Source organism: Desmodus rotundus, chromosome 12 (assembly GCF_022682495.2).
Source record: "Desmodus rotundus isolate HL8 chromosome 12, HLdesRot8A.1, whole genome shotgun sequence".
NCBI lineage: Eukaryota > Metazoa > Chordata > Mammalia > Chiroptera > Phyllostomidae > Desmodus > Desmodus rotundus.
The window spans coordinates 41,829,455-41,844,064 of NC_071398.1; the positions used below are offsets into that span (position 1 = coordinate 41,829,455).

Sequence of the window (14,610 nt, forward strand, 5' to 3'; positions counted from 1 at the left end):
CCTTGGTTCTGGCTGTTAACGGGTTTGTGGGTTGAACTGTGTCCCCTCAAAATATATGTGGACGTCCTAACCTCAGGATCTATGAATGTGCTCTTCCTTGAAAATAGTTCGGATGAGGTCATACTGGATTAGGCTGGGACCTCAAATCCATGACTGGTGGCCTTATGAGAAGAGAGAGATTTGGAGACGCACAGCCACACTCACAGAGAAGAAGGCCACCTGAGGACAGAGGCAGAGAGTGGAGCGATGTGGCTGTAAACCAAGGAAAGCCAAGCATTGTCGGCAGCACCCAGAAGCGAGGAAGAGGCTTCTTCCTAGAGACTTTAGGAGGAGCACGGCTCAGCCAGCACCTCGATTTTGGACTTCTAGCACCCAGAACTCTGAGAGAATACATCTGTGTTGTTTGAAGTCACCCAGTTTGCCAGTTTGGAGTAATTTATTCTAGCAGCCCTAGGAAATGAAAGCAGCTGGTTTCCTGCTCCTCCTGCACATGGACATCTGCTGGGGTTATGATGTCCAAGGCAGCGCCTTCGCCCACTTGTCTGGTGCCTGGGCTGAGATGCTGAAACATGTGCGGCTCTCTCTCCATATGGCATCCATGCAGGAGCAGCTTGGGTGTCCTCACAGCATGGCAGTCTCGGTGCAGGAGGACGTTGACGTGGCAGCTGGCTTCCCCAGAAGCAGACAGTTCCTGAAAGCCTGGGCCCAGAACAGGGCGTGGCGTAACTTCCACCACATTCTATTATTGGTCAAAGCAGTCACAGAGCCAGCCACTCGTGTTCCGGAGGTAGAGACACAGACCCCGTTGTGTTCAGCTGCCACAGTGACAGGTGGTGACGTGTGTTTTGAGGTGGCTCCTCAAAAGAAACCCTGCCCCTCACCTCGCCACAAATGCGACAGAGATTGACTTATCTTTTTCTTCATTTGCCATAGGGCCCCATGTACTTCTGTCCCTATGGGTTTGCTTCAGCGAACCCTGCAAAATGTGACCTGTTCAATATTGTGCTCCAAGAGAGCCACTGAAATGGTAGTTCTGTGTTTTTGTTGGGCAGTCTGAGGGAATCCTAGGAAAGGGGGCCCAGCCTTTAGCTCCTGGCCCCAGAGTATCAGGGGAAACGTAGTCCTGTCCTTGCTCCTCACTGCAGTGCATCCAGGGAGTTCGGGCAGGCAGGTCATCTCCCCACATCTCCAGGCTCAGAGTCTGCAGGAAATGCAGGCATGTCTCCACAGATCAACAAAGCGGCCTTGACCTTTGGAGTTTGGGAGAAGAGACTGGAAGGTTAGTGCTTAGGTAGGTGAGTCAGAAGATTGCATTTGGAGCTCAGAAATAGATGTGGGGTAGCTCAGAAATAAATAATAGTGACTTAGGGTGGAAGCCCACACAGGACGGCTCCCAGGTGGGGGCCTCAAACACCTGGGTCCTACCATGTGACCCCCAATTCCAGGAGCCTGAGGACGGGTGCCCCCCCATGCATCCTTCGAAAGACAGACACTATGGACCAGGGCAGATCTGGCCCTGCTCATTGATATAAAAATGAACTTTATATAAGTATAAAATATTAAATAAAACAAATAATAATAACAACAATAGCGGCGGCAATATTAGTAATAATAAGAACTCTTCTGCTGGCCCGCAGCCTTTGTCCGGCTTTTCTCCTCTGGTTCCCATCATTCTGTGAGACAGGTCGTTTCACAGCTGGGGAAACTGAGGCCCAGGGGGAACAGTACACTGGCCTGAAGTCACACAGCAAATCTGCAGGACTGGGAGCTGAGAGAAGGGCAAAGGGGCCCCCTGGATCCAGCCAGGGCAGGGAGAGTGCGGGGTCAGGTCCAGAGGAGAGTGCCTCCCCATAGTCTCGTGGTCATCAGTAGGGTGACACTGAGGCTGAAGTGGGCAGGGCCGGGCCGGGGGGCACCCCCCATGCGGGGCTGCCTATCCCGATTTGGGTGATTACAGCCGTTTCCAGTACAGCACGAGACGTTGAGATGGGTCAGTCTGTAGGCTTCGGCCACATGGAGGTTCTGGCACCACGAGGGCGTTGCACAGCCTCTAACTGTGTAGTACGGGTTCCCCAGCCCTGAGGAGAGAGAAGACTGTGTGAGCTCCCAGCTCTCGGGCCTGAGCTTCTCATTGGGCGACAAGCCACCTTGTGGTGGAAAAAGTAGAAGTTCTAAGTGTGGTGCAGGGGGTCTGTGAGGTCAACATTATTCTCATGATAACGCCAAAACAGCATTTGGCTTTTTTGCTCTCCTAAGTGTACAGTGGGGTCTTCCAGATCAGCAGGGCATGTGATCTTGCACAGGCCGAGTGCAGAAGCAGAGAGCAGATCCAGCTGTCTTCTGTTAAGCCAGAGAGTAAAGAGACTTATTCACAGAGCTATAGAACAATGCCAAACTTCTCGTTAATTTTTTTCATTTTGGAAAATACAGTGGGTTTTTTTGTCATAAAAATATGTTCACATGTGATGAGTTTTTCATTGTTCTTCTATTTATTTATTTGTTTTTGGTGCTCCGTTCCTGGAAGTACTGCAATACCAGGCCGATATGCGGACTGGCCGAAGCAAGCTCCTATTCCATCTCCTAATTCCAAAAATCCATTTAATATATTGTCCTCAGATAGAGGATGTATCAGATATTAAACTGATAAGAACAGATACTACACTTGATCTTAGCCAAAAGGCCGAGAAGCGATCATTGTTATTTTAAAATACATTAATAAATACATCTTATAAAAATGTGTGTTTTACTATCTAATGCAGTATCTATAGATATAACTGACATAAACAATTATTTTTAAGAGTGTGAAGGAATCTTGGCATCCCAAAGTCTGAGAATTACTGGAACAGAGGCCTTTCCAGGATGTCCCAGGATGGAAGCGAGGGATGTCCACAGGAAGTCCCACCCCCAAAGAATTCCACGTTTCTATGGCCGAAAGATCCATTCCTAATGGACAAGTCCTAATTCCTTACTAGAATTTGCACCCAACTGAAGGAAGTCTTATAGGAATACCCACCTCAATTAAGTCCAGCTAAACTGGAAGTTGACCCCTTGCAGACCCCCTCCCCCCATTAAATACGCCCTTCCGACCTCCAAAACGGCCTCACCATCAGTGCCTGTGGCTTCCAGACATTGATTCATGGGGCCTCTGCAGACGGTGAGGGAGGTCTCTTCGGAGGAGCATCCATGGGTGCTGTTCCCCTCACAGCTGTAACACTGGAGGCCATTCGATGGCAAGTTCTGAAGCCCCAGGACTTGGGAGAAGACAAGAGACCAACGAAATTAGCACAGGGTGGGGTGTAGGGAGGGGTGTTCTCCTTCCTGGCACTGACTGACTCCCAGCTCTCAGCCTGAGATGTCACGAAGCCCCCTTGTGGTCAACGTTGGAATGGCACTCTCTGCGGGGTTCTCTGGGGCCTGCGGGAGAAATCCCAGCTCCCAGTGAGTCCCTATCGGTCCAGGCAAGGGGTAAGCAGCTGGGTAAGATGAAATAGTCCCTGCCGTCACAGAACTTACAATTTAGAGCGACACTGTCCCATATGGTAGTCACTAGCCACATGTGGTTGTATCTACATTGAAATTAATTAATAATTAAATAAAATTCAAAATTCCGTTCACACGTCAAGTGCTCCATAGCCATTTGTGGTAGTGGTGAGCATATCCCACGGTGGAAGAGGTAGAACGCTTCCATCACTGTGGAAAGCCCGGTGGGACAGTTATCGAGACAGTAACGTGATGGATCTAGATTATATTGAAGGGGAGGGTCAGGGTAAGATTCACTGAGGATAAGACTTTAAGGCTGGGACCTGATGAACGAGAAATAGCCAGCCAGGTGAACTCTTCCGGGAGACGTGCTTCTAGGGGAGGGTACTACTGCCCGTGCAAAGGCCATGAGGCAGGGCGGCGTTTGACAGCTGCAGGAACGAAGTGAAAACTGCGGGGCAGATAGGTGACGAATTGCATAGGGCACGTAGTATGGCCTCTGGATTTTATTCTAAGAGCAAGGGGAAGTCCTTAAAGTGCTTGAGGAAGGATGGTGGCCTGATCTCATTTACATCTGTAAAAATCTCTCTTGCTGCTGTGTGGGACATTGGCCCTAGGTCCTCAGGGGGACCGGAGAGGTTATTGCAACCATCTGAGCAGGAGGTCAAGGTGGCTCAGACCAGGGTGCTGAGCAGTGGAAGGATTCAGGAGAATGAAGGAAGCATCAAATGTGGGTCTCCGTGCAGGTTTGCTAGACTCATTGAATTCTCACAAAATCCTTCTTGGAGGAAGGGCTTGCTACGTCCAGCTTTCAGAGGGGGAAACGGAGACCTAGAGAGGAGGGGCTTACCTGCGAGAGCGGCAATGTCCCTGAGAGCACCTCCCCGCCTGGACCCCGGACCTCACGCTGAGGGCCCCTGCCCCTTACCTGGGCCCCCATTGCATTTGGTGGTGTTGCAGCACCGCAAGAAGTGGAAAGTGTGGTTGTTGTGGAAGCCGGTGGGGCCTGGGCAGCCGGGAAGGTTGCCGCAGCCTCGGGAGTGGCGCTCATCCCTTGGACTCTCTGCGGGGAGGGGCAGAGGAGAGAGGTCAGATTGTTGATGAAGGGCTGAGACTGGATTTCCCCATCGTGGCAGCCATCCGTCATTCTCTGCTTCACTCTTTGTTATAGGACCTCGTTTTCTTTGGGGCAATCATACAGCTAGCCAAAAGTCACGTGGTTAAGTTCTGGCCAATGTGATGCCAATATGATATAAGTTGAAAGGTTTTTGTGTGTTTTTTTTTTTAGATTTTATTTCTAGAGAGAGGAAGGCAGGGTGATAGAGAGGGAGAGAAACATCAATGTGTGGCTGCCTTTCAAGCGCCCCCTACTGGGGACCTGACCTGCAACCCAGGCATGTGCCCTGACTGGGAATCGAACAGGTGACACTTTGGTTCACAGGTGGGCACTCAGTCCACTGAGGCACACCAGCCAGGGCATAGGTAGAAAGGCTTAAGGGACTTCTAGAATAACCATTAAAAAGGAGAGGAGTCCCCTTTTGGCCCCTTCTTTTTGTCTTCCTTCTTCCTGGAACTTGGACATGAGGCCTGGAACTCTGACAGCTATTTTGGACTATGAAGCAATCTTGAGAATGGGAGCACTATGTAAGAAATGAGAAAGCAGCCCTGGCGGGTGTGGCTCAGTTGGTTGGAGCACCAACCAGTAGACCAAATGGTTGCGTGTTCCATCCCTGGTCTAGGTGTGTATGAGAAAGCAACCAACCAATGTTTCTCTCTAGCGTCACTGTGTGAAGATTAAAAAAACAAATTTAATAAAATAAAAAACTAAAACAAAATAGTGAGTCTCTTAAAAAAGAAAAGGAAATGAGAAAGCCTCTGGGTTCCTGGTGTTGTGGAACTGTCCTTGTGGCCCTGGACTTCCTGTCAGTGGACTTTCTGTGAGTGAGAGAACTACCTTTCTACCTTGCCTAAATCCCTGTTGTGGGGGATTTAAGTGCAGCCTGGGGGCGGGTCGAAGGGGGGAGGAGGAGTTGCTGGCAGGTTAGAGCTCACCTTCCAGGCTCCAGTGGGTCACCACGTCCAGGCACTGTTCCCTAGGGTGGCGGCACTGGAGGCTCTTGTCCCAGCCCCTCTCACAGCTCAGGTCTGATGAGGAGCAGGAAACACATTCGAGGTACCGGCTTCTGGGAAAGGTGGGAGACCGGCCTGATGGGGGAGGGGCAGGTCAGTGAGTCCACAGGGAGAGTCCTGGAGACCCAGCTCCCTTGAAGACTCGCCTCAGCATCAATTCCTCCTTATTTCACTCTTCAATCACCAAGCCCTGGTCATTCTGAATCTTTCTAGAACACATTCCCTCCTTTCCGATCCCATGACCAGGCCCAACTCAGACCTCCTTCAATACCAGCATCCTCCCTGGCCTCCCGGTTTGCATTCTTGCCATTTCCATCCTGGACCCAGTGCCTCCTCACATGGCCCTAGATTCTAGGTGGCAAACACAAGGCCCACAGGCCAAATCCAGCCCTCCACCTTGTTTCTACCCAGCGGTAGCACCGAGCTATCACTTAACTGTTAAGGAGCAGTTACATTTATACAGTACTAAAATTATATCTGGCCCTTTGAAGGCAACCATCAGGCGGATGTGGCCCCCGGTGAAAGTGAGTTTGAGACCCCTGCCCTAGAAGCATGTTTCTAATACTCAACTCCGAACTTGTCTCTCCTCTGCTCAAAACCCTTCCACGGCAAGCCGGTGTTCTCGGCATAAAGTTCACAATTCTCATTGTGACATTCAAGGCCCATCAAAGGCTGGGTCCTGGCTACCTCTCCTACCTCGTCTCCCTCCACTAGCCCCTTGAACTCTACTCCACACAACTTCCCACACTTCCCAAATATACACGCCGATGCACCTAGCCTTTGCATCTGCTGTTGCCTTGCTCCCTCCTACTTTCTCCATCTCCTTCCTACTCATTCTCCAGGCATCATCTTCTCCAATTTTACCTCGCCCAAGAAGCCCTCTTTGACCTTTTAGGCTGCATCAGGTGCCTCTCTGGGCTCTCCAACCCCAGCCCTGCTCGCTCTGGGTCATCCCTGTCTGGTGACAGGCTTGTTTCCCTCAGTGGACTCTGAGCCCCAGGAAAGTAGAGAGAAAGCTGTCTGGTCCCAACACCACCCAGCAGAAGGCCCGGGCAAGAGAAAATATTGAATAAATATTCATTGAATGAATGAATGAATAATAACTTAAGCCCTTCTATGGTTCCCCGTGGTAGCCAGTCTCCAAGAGAGTCCCCAGAGGTCCCCGCTTCCTGATATTCATGCCCTTGTGTAGTCCTTTCCATTAAAGAATAGGGCTGACCGGTGTAACCGAAAGGATATAGTGGCAATGATGGCATGTGATTTCTGTGCTAGATTGTAAAAGACATCGCAACTTTTTCCCAGCTCTCTCTTGGATCACGTGCGCTGGGGGAAGCCACTGCCACGCTGTGAGGGCACTCAGGCAGCCCCACAGCAAGGTCCGCGTGGAGGGAATGGAGGCCTTTGCCAAAGTCAAGTGAGCGGGTCATCCACGTGGGCGAAGCTACGCGGGGAGCCTTCAGGTGACTGTAGCTCAGCTGTCTCTGGACTACAACCACATGGAAGATGCAGAGCCCTCTCGCTAAGCCACTCCAGATTCTTGACCTTCAGAAACTTTTGCGAAAGAATGCATGTTTACTTTTGTTTTAAGTTTTGGGGCAATCTGTAATGCAGCAATTGATAATTAATTCACGACCCAAGCATCTCACGGATGGAAGCTGCACTTGATTGACCTGTGATAACTTTGCTTCTCACATGGGCCTTTCGGGTCAGGTGGAGTGAAGGAGTTCCTTTCCCTGGATTCTCCAGTCATTCCACTGCCCAGGCCTTGGCTCACACCGTCCCCAAGCTTGGCATGCCCGCCCCTTCCTGACCGCAGATATCCAAGCTGAGTTTGGGCCAGGTCTTAGAGAAACGAGAGGGCATCTCAGCCAAGGCTTGCAACTGGCAAGTCAGCAGCTGTAATTAGGCAAATCAATTACATCAAAGGCCTAATCTCACCCCCACCTCAGAGCAAAATAACTAAAAGGCCAACAACAATCCAAGTCTTCTCACATGAAATTCCACGAAAATGAAAACATAAATTGCCATCACGGCCAAAAGAGCGGTCTCACACCACCCACGGGTCTCCTCTGGAGACCCTTCTTGTGTCGCTCTCCTAATTGTGGGTGATCCTCAGGGTTCTGTCCTAGGCCCTTTACATCTCTCTCCGTGCACACGCTCTCCCGTGGGGAGGATGTTACCTCCTGGCATGGCTTCATCTCTGCCTCCCTGCTGAGGACTCATAAATCTCTCTCCAGGCAAGACTTCTCTCTCTGAGCTCCACACCTGAATACCCAACTGCCTCCTGGAGGCCCCTGGCTACCCCTCAAACATCCAAATCTCTACATGCTGCGAACGGAACTCCCCATCCTCTCCCCAGACCTGCGCTTCTCCTGAATTCCACATGTCTGAGGTGGCCCCATCCTGTCCTCCAGGCCAGAAACCTGGCAGTCTCCTTAGTCCTAGATATCAATCCGGATCTTCGACCCCCCTGTCTTCTAGTTCTTTAATCCTTTGGCTCTGCTATTTCTGATCTCTGTGAAGCATATCTAATGAGTTCTTCACTTCAGTCACTGTTCTATACGTCCTGTTTGATTTTTTAAAAAAACAGATTCCAGATTTCTGCTAAACCTCATCCTTTCCTCCATTTTTTGGAATATGTTCATTATAGCTATCATAAAGTTCCCTCATAATTCCAATGTCTGAATTCTTATGAGTCTGTTTCTATTGTTGGATTTTTCTCTTGGTTTCTGGTCAATCGGTCCTTTTTATTTTCTTCAGGCTACCTTGAAAGTTCTGATTAGGTGCCAGACATTACAGATGAACATTTGTAAAGACTCTGAATGATGTAGCCTCTTCCAAAGAAGGGTAGGTTTTCTTCCTGTTGGAGATTGGAAGTTCCCGTTGTTAGGACTGGTGTATTTCAGTTTTGCCCCTCCTCCAAGGGTGTGGCCTCAGAGAAAAGCCTGAGATGGTTACCAAGGCCTCTCCTGCCAGCTTGGCAACTTGGGTCTCCCCAGCATCTTGCGCCTGCTGGAATCCTTGCTCAGTTCTGTAGCTTCCAAGATACTATTTGCTGCTCAGTTTCTTGGAGTCTCACCCGATGCACGTACAGCTTGCCAGTGACTGAAGGAAGCCATTTGCAGATGTGGGGACTCCCCTTTCTGTGGTTCCACGCACTTGGGGATTTTGCCTCTCATTTTCTAGACACTCTGGTAGCCCCAGGCACCACCTCTGTCTTCTCAGTCTAGCGACACTCTCTTTCTGTTTGGGTTCAATTTCCCTTCCATAGCAGCAAATTGGAAAGTGCACTCAAGGAAAACCCCAGCTTGTCTGTGGAACTCAACTTCTGTGCTTCAACTTTCTCTCTTCATCTGCTGCTCTCCAGTGACTTCAAATAACTGTTTATAATCCATCCAGTTTTCATGGCTGTCACTGGTGGGGTTTAGTCTTATATAATCAACTCCATTGTGACCAGAACTACAAACCACTGCCACGTCTAATCTACCACTAAATCTTGCTCATCTGCTGGTAAATGGTCCCAAAATCCATCCGCTTCTCTCCATCCGCAGGGCTGACCGTCTAATGCGGCCACCTTCGTCTTTACCTGAACAACTCATCCACCTCCAAGCTGGTCAACTCCCCTTTCCTACCTTCCCTCCACCATGGCGTCCCTCATCGCCTCACCCCCTCATCACTGCATCCCTCCAATCTCTCTGCCACTCTGAGGTCAGAATAATATATTAAAAATATGAATCTGATTGGAACCCTCTACTTGAAACCCTTTCATGACCTCCCACCATTCCCCTGATGAAGTTTGTGTTCCTCACGACAGCCTAGGAGGCCCCGTGTAATATGACCCTGACAATTTCACCAGCTGTCTAGCCCCATTTCTCCCTTTCTCCCACCATACTACATCTACCCATCTCTGGGCCTTTCTATCTGTTGCTCCCTTTACCTGGAAAACCCTTTTTACTGTCTTTTTAACTGTCTGTCTCCTACTCGTCCCTCAAAATCCAACTTAGCTGTTGCTTCCTGCAGGAAACCTTTCCTGACCTGAGTTAAGTATCTCCTCGAGGGTCCCACAGCCCCGACTTTCACTCATCCCAGCCCCGATCGCTCTGGCCTCTGTTTCCCCCATCCCAGCCCTGGCCGTTCTGGACTGGGCTTCCCCGCGACCGCTGTGACCCCTCTGGCCGCTGTTTCCCCCCTTATGGTTCTGACACCACTTCCTGGGCTTCTCCCATCCTGGCTCTGATGGCTCTGGCAGTTACTGTGTCCTGATGGGCCTGTCACACCCTTCCCCCTCCACTGGCCCGTGAGCTCCACAGCGGCGGGGCCCAGGGCTGTCTTGGCCACATCTGTGTCCCAACATTACTTACATACAGGATGTGGGGTTTCACCAACTATTCTAGTCACCACAAGCAGGGTAAGATGGCATTAGAAATGCGGTCGATGGAGGCACATCAGGTATTAAATTACTGAGTTGGCAGCAGCTGCCCCAAGCTCTGTGGTGGACCCCCGACTACTCCCAACTTTTTCTTTAGAATCCTCAGGTCCCCGGGATCCATCAGCTTGTAACACCAGGCCCTAGGGGCCCTGCCTAGGTCTCCTCCAGTTGACCAATGCCTTCTGCACTGGCCTGTGTCATTAAACATTTTGAACATTACCCTTATGAGAAGCACTACTTGGACCCAATTATTAGTGCTTTCCTTAAGCACATCTAACTGAGCGAGGAAGCCAGTGTCCTCTCTCGTCACATCCTTGAAAATGAGCATCTGATTTAGTTCCCACTAACTGATAAAAGTTTGAGGTCAGGATGGCTGAAGAACAAGAGCAAACACAGGCTTCTGCTTCCTGACGGCATTGTGACGGACCGATTTCCTTCCTCCTTAGGGCCAGAATCTCTGCTCACCTCCGACAGGGATGATGCCTTCCCCACCCTTCCTCTCCTGCGGGAACTGGCGGAATTGGAACTTTTCTTTTTCTTAAACTGACCAGAGCCTAAAGCCACAAAACCCAACACAAGGGCTTATGGAGGGTTTCTTCACATTCTTTCTTTCTCACTGCCGAAGGCAAGGACCATTCTGTTTTAGGGAACTCCCTGAGCCCCCGCAGCCTGCGATCCCCTCCTTTTTGACCTTCCTTATGAATTTTGAGTGTCTGGTATCTCTGGTCTTTGCATCCTGGTCCCTTAGCATCTACTGCCTGAACCATGTCCGGCCCCATGGAAAAAGTTACCAGTCATCAGTGAGATACCGCGTTAGCTCTTGAGTGGTTGTATGTGTGCGTAGCCCTTTCAGGGCGGGTGCTGCGTCTTGTACATAGCACCCATAAAGACAAACACGTACGGGGTGGGGTAGGGCTAAGGGATGGGGATGAGTTTGTGGGTGGCATTGGGATGACAGCGGGGTTGAGTGGGGAAAGTGGGGGGTCGTGCGGGGCAAGGGCTGTCCTACTCACCAGAGTTGGGCCGGTTGCACAAATCGGACCCACACACGGTCTCTGTCAGGGTGATGACCTGCATGCCGGTCCGATAGCTCATGGTCCTGTTGGTCTTCTCTGGGTGTGCACAGCCCTTCTCCACCACCTCCAGCTCTTCGCTGACTGTGAGGAACGCATCTCTGTCAGCCCGGGGCTCCCCTGGGCCCAGCCAGCCTCTAATACTCCTGGCCTCCGGGTAACCCGCTCCTGTGGCTGAGTGCCAGGCCTCTGCTCTTGCTGGGGTCCCACTCTGTCTTTTTTAGCATTAACTGCACCCCCCACGAACCCCACACAGGGAGCCCACTTTCTCTCAGTGACAACACTGTCACTGGGACTTGCTGGTTCCATCTACCTCTGTCCCCCCAGCTTAGTGATCTCAGCGGGGAGATACCTCTCACAGAGATTTTTAAAGGAAAATGCTTTAAGCTTACTCAAAAGTGTCAGACAACGATATAATACATACTGTGTATCCGTCACCCAACTTTATGAAATATTGGCATTTGTTTCAGACATTTTTTAAAAAACAAAACTTAAAAGATGCAGTGAAAGCGCTCCCTTCCCAAGCCAACAGAGGGTACAAATGCGCTGTTGTTTGACACGTTTTACACTTTGTATTTAAAGGGACCATACTCTGCAACATGCTTTTTTCTCTCACCCTCATATTTCTGAGATGTATCCCTATTAATACCCGCGGTTCTACTTTCTTCATTTAAACTGCTGCGTGGTATTTCATTATGTGATCACACCATAGTTTTCTCCTCTGCTGCTGAGTGACTTTAGGGTGTTTCCGATTTTCCATTTCACAAACATTACGGCTAAGAACATCCTTCTTATACATGTGTCCCCAGGCGCGTGAGGCCAAGGTTCTTTGGTGTTTCTATATTCCTAGGAGTTGAAACGCTGACGGTAGGGGGTACTCTAATCTTCATCTATACTAGATATTACCAAATCGCTCTGTGGGGTGGATGCACCGTTTGCCTCCTAAAAGCAGGAGTCAAAAATCTGACCAGTATTGTCAGATTTTTAAATGCTTGTCAGTCTGGCGAGCGTGAAACAGGGTATCTTTGTCTTTTTGTTTGCATTTCCCCCGATAGCTGGTGAAACAAGGTTTCTTGGGCCCTCGCATTCCCTGTGGCGCTGGAATGGGGGAGCTTACTTTCCCATATGCGCATGGCCGTGGTCCTGCAGAGAGCCTGGCCGGGGGTGCACTCTTCCACCTGGCAACGCCCGTTCCTCTCACACCGCAGGCACCGCAGGCCCCAGGTGGCTAGGGAGAGACGGAGGAGACAGTCAGACAGTTTATTATATAGCTCTGCTCCAGGATCCCCCGCCTCTTGTCCCTCCGCTGACGTCCCAAGACCAGGACTAGGTCTCCCAGCCCTGTGCACTCAGGTTTGTGCTCCACGTTCTGCCAGCCCCTGGCCTCCAACGCCGGGTTCGGGCCAGCTGCACTTCTCGTCTATCTCTGGCTCAGGCTCCCGTCCCCGCACCTCTTTCCTAAGGTTCTATCCCGGCCCATCAGTCCTTCGGAGATTCTAACCCCAACTATTTAGTAACTATCACTGTGGTCTCCCGTCGGTCGTCTCCCCGCCCACTAGCTCCTCCCCCCCCGTTCTCCCCGCCCACTAGCTCCTCCCCCCAGTCCTCTCCCCGCCCACTAGCTCCTCCCCCTGGTCCTCTCCCCGCCCACAAGCTCCGCCCCGAGGTCTGGCTCCGCAAGCTTGCCTGGCTGCAAGGCCCTATTCCAGGGATGTCAAACTCAAACTCATTTTCACTGGGGGCCACACCACCCTTGCGGTTGCCTTCAAAGGGCCAAATGTTATTTCAACTCCTTAACAGTTAAGGAGTACTTACATTGATACAGTCTTAAAATTATTTCTGCCCTTCGAAGGCAAACGCGAGGCTGATGTGGCCCGCAGTGAAAATGCGTTTGACACCCCTGGCCTATTCCCTTACCACTGGGCTTCCCTGTGGGTCCCTGCCTCCCCCCCAATTCGGAGTCCTCTGCAGTCATTACTCATTCTTGGTCTCCAACGGTCGGGAGAGCTTTCCGGGTTATTCAATGCCGAAATAGTCCTCAACCCCAAACAACGCCCCCTTCCCACCCCGCCTTGACTCGGGTCCTTCTCTATTTTCTCTAGTTTTGTCAACCCTTTCCCCTTAGGTTTTCCGGGGGAAAGGAGGTGAGAGGGTCCTCGAGGGACAGACCTGGGCGCCTAGCCCCGGGCTCCGTGACGCTCCGCCTCACTCTCTGTGGATCTTGTGTAAAATGCGCAATGGTTGGGGTTGGGGGCTGGGGGCGGGGGGCGGGGGCGGTTCGACAAAGAGAAGAGAGCAGTGGACGCCCCTGCGGGGACCAGAATACCCCTCATTCCAGAACTGGCTGTGTGACCTCGGGCCAGTTACTTAACCTCTCTGTGCCTCAGTCTCCTGTGTGAAACGGGGTTGAAATAAAGTTCTGCCCGCCCAGCTGGAAATGTGCAAGTAAGGAGCTTAGAGGAGGACCCGGAATAAACAGTGCTCACTAAATGGTGGCTGTCGTTAGATGCCTCCGCCCAGCTAGGATTTCTTGAGTACCTACTGGGTGCCAGGTACTGTGCTGTGCGGGGGCTGCAGATAGCAGAACTATTTGAGTGGAGGGGCTGGGGACTGAACTCCGCTCCTCCTCCAACTCACCAGACCGAGTCCCCCTCTTCTTCCTTCCCCGCCGTGGGGCCCAGTTCCCAGAGCAGGTGTTGGAACCCAGCCTCTACCTGGAACGCAGGTTTGAAGCAACAGTAGCAGCGGCAGCAGCAGCGGGGCGCCCATGTCCGGCAGCGGCTCCTCTGTTCCGCAGCGGCTCCTGTCCGCGGCCTCCCTACTCAGAGAGTCTGGCCCCGGGAAGGAGACAGTTTTGTGGTCCCGGGGGCTCCTCCCAGGCGTTTTGCGAAAGAGCGAGTCAGCCCTAGATGAGTGGGCGCCCCACCTCCTCCCCCACGTCACCCCCCCCCCCCCCCCGCGGGCCAAACTTCCTCTACCAGGGCGTGGCCAGCCGGGAGTAGGGGGCAGGCTCTGCTCTGACTCACGTGGCCACGGTCACAGCTGTCCCCAGACTGGGGTGCAAATTCCAGTTCGTCCTCTTCCTGCTCTGGGAGCTTGAGCCAGGAACCTCACTTCTCGGATAAAAATTTGTCCTTATAGAAACTGATGGCTGATTATTAGATGATATGGGATTTTTGTTAGTTTTGTTAGGAGGATAATGGTATCGTGGTTTTGTGGGAAAATGTCTTTATCATTTAGAAACGAATGCTGAAATATTTGGGATTGAAATAATATAATGTCTCTAATTTACTTTAAAACACTTCAACCAAAAAGTAGATAGTGCTTCTATGACAATGGTTTTGCGGTTATGTGGGAAAATTGTTTTTAATTTTTATAGCTCACTGAAATATTTAGAGGTTAATGTCACTGGTGTCTGCATTTCATATATAATTTAGGAAAAAAGAAAGGCAACATAGCAAAATATTTGTTTCAATTAGATAGAGGTAACTTATCTGT

The 14,610-nt window shown here is 51.0% G+C and overlaps 1 protein-coding gene and 1 non-coding gene across 2 annotated transcripts; both read right to left on the bottom strand.

Annotated features, from left to right (window-relative positions):
- Positions 1-1,523: 1,523 nt before the first annotated feature.
- On the bottom strand, positions 1,524-14,028 carry PLAUR (plasminogen activator, urokinase receptor). Its single transcript, XM_024569478.4, is given in 8 exon segments — positions 1,524-1,919; positions 1,921-2,078; positions 3,105-3,251; positions 4,409-4,543; positions 5,533-5,685; positions 11,053-11,196; positions 12,230-12,340; positions 13,827-14,028. Coding segments are annotated over 8 exon segments (957 nt in total). The 5' UTR covers positions 13,882-14,028; the 3' UTR covers positions 1,524-1,865.
- Positions 2,502-2,692, bottom strand: LOC112312970 (U2 spliceosomal RNA). The gene has a single exon (XR_002975644.2). It is a non-coding gene; the product is annotated as a U2 spliceosomal RNA (small nuclear RNA).
- Positions 14,029-14,610: the final 582 nt, after the last annotated feature.